Source organism: Etheostoma cragini, chromosome 10 (assembly GCF_013103735.1).
Source record: "Etheostoma cragini isolate CJK2018 chromosome 10, CSU_Ecrag_1.0, whole genome shotgun sequence".
Taxonomy (NCBI): domain Eukaryota; kingdom Metazoa; phylum Chordata; class Actinopteri; order Perciformes; family Percidae; genus Etheostoma; species Etheostoma cragini.
The window spans coordinates 6,249,391-6,261,887 of NC_048416.1; the positions used below are offsets into that span (position 1 = coordinate 6,249,391).

A 12,497-nucleotide genomic window follows, 5' to 3' on the forward strand; every position below is an offset into this window, starting at 1 on the left:
GAGGGTTTACTACAAATTAATTAAATTGTTATTAATTGTAATTCATGAAAATCTGAAGAATTATTAATGTAACCAATTAAATTGCTTAATAGTGAAATTTGTTATAAATATTTTATTTTTTAGAGGTTTTAAATCAGGGACAGTGTACTAAGTAACAATCTCAAAAAAGATACTCCCGATCTGTCCGTACACACGCACACACACAGACTGAGATACAGAGGGAGAGAGAAGCTCCTGGTCTACGGACAGGCGTCGCTTTTAATGTCCAGCCACTGGTCCTGGTGCTGCAGGTCTTCAGTCTGCCGTGTCTAATGCAGGTTGGGATACTTCAGGCAGAATCTGTTGAATGTATCGTATATGGCCTGTCTGGAAATAAAACACACATGCAATCAATTCTAAACCAACAACGCCACAGCAATATGTAGCATTCCAAATAAGAGACCATGTATAAAGATGATGCAGTTTGTGAAACTTTCTGGTATTTGACCACCTCAAGTTTTAATGTTTTTTACCCATGCAACTAGAATTCCAACCCCATTGATATAAATTAAGGTAGACAGTAGGTAGGAGATGATAAATGTTCATCTGATACATTCCTAACAGCTGTAGCCTTCTTACATTTGTAAATCCTATTTTTCACAAGCTACCTGCTCTAAATACAGGAGATCATAATTGAGAACAATTAAATTGATAAGATTAAAATGTTCCTATAATCTAAAGAAACAATTGACAAAAAGCCTCATCACTGTTGGTCTGACCTACAAAAACACCCTGTCCAGTCTACTAGTTAAGGTAGAATGATCTTACAGGGTTATGTGTGTACAGACAAGCTTTGAGAAAGCACATTAACCAAATTACAGCCAAATGTTTCCTTTGTTTAAGAATAAGCATACAGGTTATTTATCTACAGCAGATATAACCTGAATGTGATAGTCTGAGATATCTTCTGTTGCTAATAAAGGTACTGTTCAAGGCACCATTTAAGTCATGCCAAGTCAAAAGTCTAAAGTCCAAGTGCAGTCACAAGTGATAAAGTCACAGTCTTATTTTGATTTTGTCAGGTTAACAATAACAACAACAAGACTGACTTAAGAACAAGTAATGCCACTCTTTACACATGACTTGATCCTACTGGTAAGAGAAAGGAGCAATGAAAGTGTGACAGGTATAGCAAATCATTGTACTGACCATTTACAACAAAATAGCAGTACTACAACACCAAATACAAAGTGTGTACAAAGTTATATACTCAGACTGTTTTCTTTTAAGGAAAACGTTTTTTATTAATACTTTCCGCCACTTGGATCTCTTTTTACATGTTATAGAGAGGACCTTTATGAGTAATAAACATTTGTCAGATTTTCTTTTTCAATTTGTAGGAGATTCCCATTTTAGAGGTAGCATTAGATGGACGTATTTATACACAATAAAATAAATGTATTTTGTATATGAAAATTGAAATGATGTACATATTCATTTGCATATAGAGTGGGAAAGGGAGATCCCATCACAAGTGGTCAGTCAAGGCATGTGGAGACACATCTAATGCTGTGTATGAACAGGGCCTTTGAGTCAGTAGTTACCTGAAGACATTTTGTTTAAACAGGTATGCACTGACGTGTCCTCCATTCAGGTATCTGACTTCACATCCTGGCCAGATCTCTTGCAGACTGAGAACCCCTGTACGAGGGATGTAGGCATCCTCTTTGGCCTGGACCACAATAATGAGGCTGGTGTCTACAGGGACTAGAACAGAGGGAAGGACAGATCTCATTTCTTGCTGCCACCAGGACATATCACACAGAAAACACAATCTTGAGCACTATCATTAAGCAAATGACATCTTGGCTGTCTAAAAATGTCAAACCTGCAGCAAGAACGCTGGCTTTAACATTCCATAGTTAAAAATAAGTTTAAAAGTTGTTTAATAATTTTTATTAACTTATTAGTCTATATTCACAATGTTCCACTTCTGAGATTGCTCTGATGCAGCAAAAATTTCGCCGGATGTTACTTTTTTGGTCTGGATGATAGTCTTTTTGGCCGGATGTCTGTTACCTTCCTCTTTATTTTGTTGTAATTTGAAACTCTGATGGATTTATGAGGACTATAGTTAACTGCTTGTCAGATCTCAGGGTAAATTGAGACAACTAGCTAGCTCTGTTGAATCTGAGTCTGTTTTCTGTTGCATGACTAAAACTGCGTTAAACCTGTATGAAACATCTACATGATTTTTTTATGTAAAGACCACAGTCCATTGGCCCAAAATATTTGGTAAGAGAGAGCCACCACACTGGGGAAAGAAGAGGCATTTTGCTGGATGGTGTGAAAAAACAAGAGACAGCTTTGCCAAAGCAAAAAAAAAACGGTAACCAAGACGTATTTATAGATAACTTAAATAAATATAACAGCAAGTGGAAATTCACCGGTTCAAACCCTTTCTTTACCAACAGAAGGATCTCAATGGCCTGGATTTTTTATTTTTTAACAACCATTTTTTGGACCCTATTTTCCTATGTTTTTGTGTCTAAGTAACTGATGGCAACAACAATCTTTGAAATAAGTCCAGTGTGAACCAAGATTGCTACATTGCAAAACAAGCTACAATGTAGCTTAATACGGCAGTTGTCCAGCTTATATTTACCATCACAAAAGTGCTAGTTTTGCCACTGACAGGTTCAGATTAATATTCTAAGTGTCTGAAAACATTATGGAAAGGATTTCTAAGGACGCGGCCCTTTCTGTTAAAGAATAAGATTCTTTTTTTAAACAAAAACATCCGCAAAATTGCGTTCGCTAAACCCATCAGACTTCATGCATAAACACTAATTTTTGCATCATAGAATATGCTGGCTCTGTACACGCTTAAAGTCTGATGGGTTTAGCGCTAGCAACTTCAGAGCCGTTTCTGGTTAAACAGAAAGGTCTCAAAGAGGTTTTTAATAAAAATAATAATAATAATAATGTATACTTTATTAGGCCTGTAAGGGGAAATTACAATTTACACTCACAATAACTGTTGTTATTACACACAGGCCTGAATTACACACATTCTCAGTACCTGTTTTGAAAAAGGGATGAGATCAAGCACACATCTTTCAACAATACAGTTAATGCAGTATTAAATCAAAATCTTTGCGTAGGTCTATTCTTAAAAATGGGCTGATGATATGTTCCACATTTTATGGTTATGGCTATAACTTAATGAGTTATTGCCAATTTTCTGCTAAGCCCCACCCTTTGCGAAATTCTTTGATTGATGGCACCCATTTTCTTTTACCAATATTGTTCATTTACAGTAGAAATATGTATCCCAGTCCCACAATGCTAAATACCAATTATAGGTATTGATAGATTTCAAATTGATAAAAGTCTGTTCATTTTACAGTTTTTCACATTATTATTGTTTTTCATGGCATCATGGCAGACGTTTATGGTCCATGATTTTAATGTTTCTGTGTTTATTGTGTCCACTCCATTGCAATGGGTGCAAGTATAGGCTTCAGATCCAGCAAGATTTGTTTGGTTTCTAGCACCATGTGGCTCATAAATTGAACGGACCATGATATGTGATAAACTTTACAATGTTGTAATGCATTAGGTAACGCTGGTCAAGGCTGATACAGTTGCCCACATCTTCACTGGTTCTCACCAATAACGTTCCGATATTTCTTCTTATCCTTGTCTGTTCATGGTCTCTTGGACACATGACATACATTTACAGTATTTTCCCTTCTGTTATGTTATGTCTGGTTGGTCTTTTTTTGATGTGAAAATAAAATATTCATTACAAAAATATCTCTAGATGTCATTATAATAATTTAGAAAATCTAGTTTCTACACAATTTTCCTACAAATTTATTCACTTGGGTCTCTAACCTGGAAGTTGTTCTTTAAGCCACAATCCTCTATATTTATCTGCGAGTTAAGTTTGCAAAGGACTTGTTTATTTGCCTTCCTCTGTCCTATTTTTGTTGTATTAATTAGAAACTAGTCAACGCATTTGTTACTTCCAGCATGGACTATTGTAATTCCTTGTAAATTATAGAATGTGGTCTAGACTTACTATATCTGTAAAGTGTCTTGAGATAACTGTTGTTATGAATTGATACTATAAATAAAATTGAATACAAACATCGCCTATAAATCTGTGATGCGCCATCAACTTACCAGAGAAGTTGGCCATGTGTGTACATTCGTCCATCACTCCCTTCATGAAGCTTATAGACTCTCTATGTAGTGATGGCCGATAGCATTTGGCAAAATCCGTCTTCTTCCCAAGCAGGGTGTTGTTTGCAAGGCCTCTTAGAAAACAAAAAAATCAAAACAACAAATAATAAATACCATATTGTGAGAATTGATTGTGATAGCACATCACACAACAAAATTGTTTGTCAAAATGTGCAAAGAAATTGTGTGGGATACCAAAAACAAAATGTATACGTTTCTGAATCAGTCCAGAAACACTATTTACCAAGTAGTTTTTAGGTCTTTAGAAGTAGTAGAAACAAAAACAGAGAAACATCTTCTTTGGTCATTTATCTATTACGTAGTTTAAACAGGCAAATCTTTGTCCTTTGTAGATTATCTCTACCCAATCTGAGAGTGGTGCTTTGTTACTGGATTTATACTAGTCGTGGGCTAGTAATAACAAACACCAAAGCTCTTTTCCAATTTGTGCATCCCGGATTCCTCATTATAGAGTAAACAGAACTAAACCTTTAGCTTCTGAAATCAATGAAATAAGATGTAGTTTCTTCAGCGCCTTTCTGGGGACGCAAATTAAGCTGTCCAACAGCAGCTCTGCTATGTTCAGATATTAGAGAACGTTAATATTATTTTCCTCATTATTTTGTATTATTTCACCAACCCGCTATTAAATCAGTATGTTCATTTATCTTATACGATAATACCGGCCCAATCCGTGGATTACCATTGATCTGTGGGTATATCTCTCTCTTTTCCCCTTTCTTTCCCGTATTAAGACAATGTGATGCTCTATACCTCAATGGCCCCATGGCTCGTCTGTCTAAAAAAATATGACACACTTGCGCGTACTTTTGGACCATCTCAACTCTGACAGACTGGGGAAGGGATTGATAGTGGTGCCTTTGCAGAATGGTACCTCGTCAGTGCCTAGGAGCTGAAATAGCATTTCTATTTTAAAGCGCAACTCTCTGCAAAATGCGATCTAGGGCCTTTTTTTGAATGCACCTGAGTCAAACTTTCTTTTGAAAGCATATTTAGGAAGGATGTGCCACTTTTAATATTTTAGCGTATTTTCGTTTTTGGTCCAATGGCCTTTTGAATGGTGTGTGCTAGGGGCACTACTACGATCGCATCAAAATTGCTGTTTTTAAAACACTAAGAAGGCTTGACACAACATGAAACTTTGCTCATAGTATCACCAGGTGCTCTAAACATGGACTTGAGCATTAAGAACATTGTTTGTGTGCACAGAGTTTACTAAAAAGAAAGGTTTTAAACAACTCACTTCAGCAGTTGTTTTTTTTAGCAAAAGTTAATATTTAAAATATGTATGTGATATTTGTCTTTAAAAAACTGTAAAGAACATAATCCAGCAACTTTTATTCACAATAAGTAATTGATTACCTTGCTAGAGTGTCCAAGCTCAATCCACTGCTGTTCATGGATGAGAACAATTGGTCTACTTTAGCACTGTCCCCTTCCAGGCCACCACCAATAAGCAGGCCTCGTCCAGCCTCAGCATCCCCTCCAGGCTTGGAGTTCTGACCCAATGAGACTCTGTCATCTCGAGACAGGACAAACAAATTCTCTGAAGAGTCCACATTCTTGGCAAATTCTGGACCCATTTTAAAGGAGTCGGCCTGATGAATGTGGTGACACAAACAAAAAAGACGGAGACAACAACTTAGTAATGCTCATGTGTGTTCATGTATGTGTTTGGTAAGAGGCATCAGTTCTCCAGCAGAATTCTTTTTTTAAATTTAGTACAAAGTACCTTTTTGGTGGCCACAATTAAACCTCTCAAATTAAGTATATTTAAGTCCCTTCCCGCTTCTGGCTCTTTACACTGGATATGCAAAAGAGCTGTATACTAAGCCCAAAACCTATACGGGTCAGGGGGACTTATTTTCAAAAGGCTGAGTGAAGTTTAGAAAGAATTAAGAATGCAGACATCAACGGCATGTCTGATGATTGGTCATTAACGTGCATAATAACAAGCCATGTACCACTGGTAGAGCTGGTTTTTATCTCCGCCAGCAGCTAAGTTTACTGCCAAATTTTAAGATTTGTCTAACGCCTAATTTGATGATGCTACTGATTAGGATTGCTCACAAAACCAGCAATATTTTAGAGACTTTCTCCCTTGACAGATAGTTGTAAAACAGAATTATGAGTGTGATTCACACAATATATAATATGCTCTGCTCTTGTGTTTCCACGTAAAAGTAAAACAAATGGACTGTAGAGCTGATCTCTGTGGAGCAAGAGGCCCAGGTACATCTTAAATATGAAAACCAAGAGACTAGTGGTGATTTTCTTAACATTGTAAATTATATTAGTAATAAAACACTTATGTTGCATTGACTTGTTAGGATTTAGTGACATAGATGCTCACAAGGGTTTGTGACTGAACTCTGTACTTTTCTTTTTTACCGACCAAATTACGTCGTTACTACAGAGGACCGATTCACCATAAATTAAACAGTGCCAAATTGCTGTTCCATGGTGTTGTTAGATTAGACTTTATTTTTATAGCACATAAAAAAATAAAGAGCAGTTAAAAACAAAACAGGCTGAAATATAATATACAAATATAATAAAAGTAAAAAAAATAATTATTTGATTTAATAGGTTGTAGTAGTTTAGTGTAGTTTATTTTGTTTTGAGTGTAAACCCTAATGCTCAGGCTCAAGTTCTACAAGTTCCACATCCACTGTATGTGTAAAGTACGTACTTTGAGCATTGCTGTTTAATGGACTTGTTTGGGACCAAATTTTATTTTTATTTTTGATTCATTTGTATTTTATCTACATAAAAAAAAAATGTTTTAGGTGAGTGAATTTGTCTGCAATTTATCAGATTTACCAATTGTTATAATTTCTATTCCTAGTCAGTTATAAATAATAGAAACACTTGACTGCTAGCAAAACACTTGAGACATTGGAAGTAGGGCTGCAAAATGTGCCATAAAAAGGTCTAATGATTCTTATTACAAAAGTTCTTACCAATCAGGAATAAACATGTTTTGAATAATAAATACATACTAACAAACTGTGTTGGCTAAAAAACACAAGAAGCCCAATTCGCTTCAACAATAATTCACATTATTTACAATCAGGGAGGCTAACTCATTAAAATATGCAATAATTAAGTTTACTGAATATCATGGAATAGTGGCATTAAAATGTGCCAGAGACAAAGTCCAAATTTAGTTGCTCTCTTCGCCATAGGCCGTTGCTAATCTTTTTTGTATCGCTTGCAGTTTAGTAACAGTACACATGTTCAACCAGGGATGTGCAGGCAATTAAGCGATCTCACCGGCGTTGTGGTTTGTAAATAAAATCCAGTCCTCTTTGTCTGAAACCGAGTCAACACTGAGAATGCAGTCGATATTCATGACTAGACCGCATAATTAAACAGTGATGGGGGCTATCAACACAGCTCCGCAAACAGAAAGTTGTTTATGTTTTAAGTGGCTCTGGCAGAAAGTGTTTTAGGAAACGGGTCATCAAGCCATGCTTAAAGTGCTCATATTCTACTTTTTGAGTTTTTCCCTTTCCTTTATTGGGTTATATATCTTTTATGTGCACGCTATAGGTTTACGAAGTGAAAAAGCCCAAAGTCCATCTCAAAGGGACTTACCATCTTCCAGAGAAAACACTGTTCACAAGCAATTGTAGTCCAGCCTTTACTTCCGTGACAAACGTGTGTCACTTTGTCAGACACGTTATAATGCTAGCCTAGCTGCTAGCATGGCACTCCCTCATGCTCTGCAACTAACAAGCTAGCAGCACTTACTGCAAATGTGCGACTCCCAACGATGTATTTTGTTTTCTGAAAATTAAACCACATAAACCAATTCTGGTACAACCTCTAAATACAATTATTAACCTAAAAATGAGCAGAATATGAGCACTTCAATGTCAAACCCTGCATTTACACTAATTCATTGGCATTTTTTATATTCTCATCCATCCTTATATGACCTTCTACCAAAGTCCAAAAGAAGTCCAAAAGAAATTCTAGATCTTTTCAATCCCTATGTGTCTCCAGTATGTGATCTATTGAATAAAATTGGAAGATAACATACCCCACAGTACTCCAACAACTTAATGATCTCCTCTTCATACACTGAGTTAATTGCATACTGCTTCTCCAGCTCTCTCCAGTTCACTGCTTTACTCAGCACACCCTACACAGACACACAGACACAGCTTTATTTTAACCAATCTCCGGTGCTGAAAAATAAGTGACAAAAACTAGAAACGTCTTAAATTGCCACTTGAGGTTTGCTCCAAAAGTGAGTCAGTCCGGGTAAAATGCCTAATTTTACAGAAAAAATAAACTGTTACAGCTAGGTACAAAAAAGGTTTTGGTCTAATGTTCCCCGCCATGATAACAAATTTACCTCTTTGCTTCTTTTTGGATTAGCTGTTTTTACCTCTGTCAAACCTATGTCCAAGACTTTCTAAATACAATACTCTATTGTCTTACTACTCGCTTTAGTGCATAACATTTTGATTTGAATGATTTACGTTACGTTTAAGCCATTTCCAAATGAGTTGCTACAAAGCTTATTAAGACTATGGAAGCAAATCTGTTTCATCGGATTTTGAAATTAAAAAGCCATTGAATTTCTAGCACTAAATACTTACACATTGAAATGATGTATCTCAAACGCAAATCAATTCTAGAATCTAGATCGAGAGTTTGCCATTGTAGCAGCAGCAAACAACTGGAAACTTTTTACAATTTTTTTCAACTATTTAATCACTGAATTCACTTTTAAGACTAATTTACACGTTGTCAAACTTGAGAAGCTTCAGTCTGATGTGAAAGCCAGTTGGTGCTAGCTGGGATTGCTTGCTCGCTGGCCGGTCAGCTATGTTAACAGACCTTGCTGTCAGCTGGAAGTCTCTCAATAGATTCATGGACAAGTTTGTTTCCTCAATCGTTTGTTTAAATAAAAAAACACAATTATCCATAATAAGATAAACTGCGACCTGTGGTTAACTGCCTTTCGGAGAAAAAAAATCTCCACAAGCGATTGCAGGCTTATTGTTTACAAGCTTGCTGGGCAGCCAGAGCAGGAGTCAGAGGAGTAGGAAGCAGCATCTGAAAGGGCAGAGAGATGGGTCTCTCTTTAACATAGTCTATGTGTCAATAATAAATAATAGCATGTTATTTAGACTTAAGGGGGATAGCAAAGCTTATAATTTTCAATCATTGGCAGGGACAATAAATGTATTGCACCAGATACAAAAACAGTCCATATAGGCTAACATCTGGTGTCTTTGGGCATGTAGGCTATAAGTGCATATCTAGGCTATTAAAAAAATATATATATATATATTTCCACATACTAATAATGTACAGTACACATGTAGGACAGACCAGTGTTCAGAGAGCCATTATTCGCAGCGGCTGCGTGTGTGTCAGCCAACCAGCTTGTTAACGTTACACGCACAATCGCTTGTGGAGCTTTTGCAAAATGCGGATAACCGCAGGTTGCCGTTTATTATAATGGTTAAATGTGTTCTATTATTTAAACAAACAATTGAGGAAATAAACTTGTCCATGAATCTATTGACAGACGTGGTGTCGGGTCATAAAAGTCTTGTATCTCATTGGAGAAATTCATTGGAGAAATAGAAATTGTGAATTTTCTGTAAAATCAAAATGTTAACATTTCAAGATGTATGGATGAAACCTACAAGTTACCAAATGTCCTTTTTCTGACATGTCTTCAGATTCAAAGCCATAGGATATGCAGAGAATTGTAATATCTTTTCAAACTTTAGACCATTGTCACAGAGTTCATGTAGAATGTAGCTAAACAAGCTGCAGTTTGATTGCACAGTGACACAGCTTATATCAACTAGTTAGGAGATTAAAAAATTAAAGCACCTCTACTAAAATGTATGGTCATGATATAAACTTGAATATGCTCTATAAGCTAAATGTTGCCTTATTGATCTATGTCAAGTGGAAAGAGTGTTACCGTGGTGAAGACACTAGAGGCAGTAGACCAGGACAAACAGGGAATCAGAGGGATGGGCTTTGGCCAGTTAGTTACTGCCAGGGACGCCATCTGGACACAAAGACAGACATGGAAAATTTGAGTTTTGGATAGGATTCGGTTTTACATTTAACCCACTTGTATTTGTATGCATGCTTGCATGGAAAATATTTACTTTCACATTTAAAAAGGAAGGTGCTGGGGATTATGGGTCTCCAGGATGTAGTTATTTAGTGCAATATTGGTAGAAAATATAGGTTTAAAAACGGAAATCAAAGTGAAAACTGGCTAAATAGCCAAAATACAAGAATGTGTGTTTTGGTGACTCACATATCCTCCCATGGAGATGCCAGTCATTCCTAGTGGCCAGTAACCTTCTCTCTCCAGCCAACGGAGAAGCACTGTTGACTCCAGGATCAGAGCCCCTCCCATCACAAACAGGTCTGACACATTCTTTAGACTGGACCGCCTAAAACACTCATAAACAATGTTCCTGTTTACATTATTTATTTAACCATCAAGCCCTGTGGTCTTGACAAGTGGCCCTGAGCAGTTTGTAGCCTGTATTTACAGTAGTAAGTAGAATGAATTCCAACATGAGGAGAAAAAAAAGCTTTAAACCATCCCTAGAAATGTCTCAAATCACTCCTGTAACATAATTCACTGAATTATAACAATCATGTGGAAAAAAAGCATCAAACCAGCACCAGAAATGTCTCAAAGCAATCCTGTAACCTAATTAATTTCTCCACCTATCCCCTTTTTTCCCCAGTATGTCCCAGACAATTGTTGCATGTTTATGTAAAAAAAAGGAATATGGAATAATAATATATATTGTCATTCATTTTTTTCTAACTCTCAAATATCAATGTCTGTATCAGCGTAAAAAAACTATTATCTTTTAGTTTGTATTGTATACAAACACAGGTGCACAGTATTTCCATCTGTACTGACAGTACAGATGTTTGCTGCACTAAAGACAGTCAGCATCATACAAAACAAACAAGCAGAATCATTCAGAACCTGACAAACTACAGACTAATTAAAATGTTTTGCTTTTAGATTTTAGTTTTTTATTTTCAATAAAGAATCAAATCAAATGTTAGCATAATGTCATGTATGTTAGCAAACAAATGCAAAGTAAAGATCCTCTGTCAGGTTTTTTGTTTTAGAATTCCTTAAATTTTCTCATTTGCATTTCATTTTTGAAACTGAAAGCTTTTTTTCTACTTTTGTCTAGATTTGCAAAACTAACTAATTGCTAGATTGGTAATCAGTCAATCAATCAAGCTACCCACTAGTGTGAATGGGAACTTACAGTTGGTCTTTGGGTTTACGATAGCCATGTAAAAGGTCAGTCAAGGAATAACGTTTTTTACAGACATACTTCACATTAGCATACATCAAAATTAACATAACTATATATAAACATATGATTGGCGGATGGATTTCAGATGTTTAGAGCAGATTTCTGAATTCTTTTCTCTAGCCAGCCCCATGTGTGTTACTGCTCTAAGCAATAGCATATTCTTGTTTATATTTATTGATTGTGCTTTTTTCATCAAGACGCAAAACAATCCAAGATTATACTGTCTTCAACGTTTCCAAAGCAGTAGCAACATGTTAGCCTCCTAGGTATTCAAATTATTGGGTAATACTGAATACATTCATTTAAAGGGATGCTCCACTGATTTTACACATCAAGATTGATGTCAATGAAGTTCCCCTTAAAAAGAGTCGCAACCCATCATTTGGCATTTGACCATTTATAAAACTAATAATTTGTTCATGTTCCAAATGACCAAGGGGGGGGGGGGGGGGGGGGGGGGGGGGGGGAGGAATGCTTTTATTTGTGATTTAAGTCTTATCTTTTCAACCTGTAAAACACAAAAAAGTTTTAAAAAAAAGAAGATAATTAAAATGTTGTATTAAAGAAGTATACCTGAAGCATAGTAGTAAAACATGTATATGGTTTACCAGGGATTGCCTTTTGTCAAGGAAAATAGACAAGAACAAGAAGCACATGTGAAAAGACAATACAAGGATATAATACGGATTCTCCAGAAGCAGTGAAGCCATTCCTGCCTCTTTGACCATGGGCCTGGCCATCAGGGTCCGACGACGCCAGAAAAACTAGGCAAACCAAACATGAATAATCAAGAGTCAGAAAGTGAATCAAATTAATAAAAATCACAATAATCGTCCAGGGTTCTACTGCTACAAGGTGGTAAGGTTGATATCATGATTCAAGCTGATGCAGCTATATATA

General features: G+C 36.2%; 1 protein-coding gene across 6 annotated transcripts in view; it reads right to left on the bottom strand.

Moving 5' to 3' along the window:
- Positions 1-261: 261 nt before the first annotated feature.
- abhd18 (abhydrolase domain containing 18) overlaps positions 262-12,497 on the bottom strand; it is a 28,298-nt gene continuing 16,062 nt past the window's right edge. For 2 of the 6 annotated variants that reach the window (XM_034883068.1, XM_034883064.1), the window contains 9 exons: positions 12,277-12,361; positions 11,547-11,574; positions 10,559-10,697; positions 10,211-10,300; positions 8,300-8,401; positions 5,614-5,849; positions 4,171-4,304; positions 1,584-1,746; positions 262-366 (listed from right to left, as the gene is read on the bottom strand). In XM_034883068.1, coding sequence (XP_034738959.1) covers positions 309-366; positions 1,584-1,746; positions 4,171-4,304; positions 5,614-5,849; positions 8,300-8,401; positions 10,211-10,300; positions 10,559-10,697; positions 11,547-11,574; positions 12,277-12,361 — 1,035 coding nt within the window. In that variant the 3' untranslated portion in view covers positions 262-308. Of the gene's footprint in view, positions 367-1,583; positions 1,747-4,170; positions 4,305-5,369; positions 5,374-5,613; positions 5,850-8,299; positions 8,402-10,210; positions 10,301-10,558; positions 10,698-11,546; positions 11,575-12,276; positions 12,362-12,497 lie in introns of all 6 variants that reach the window. The other 4 variants (XM_034883065.1, XR_004658147.1, XM_034883066.1 and 1 more) reach the window with 4 other exon arrangements.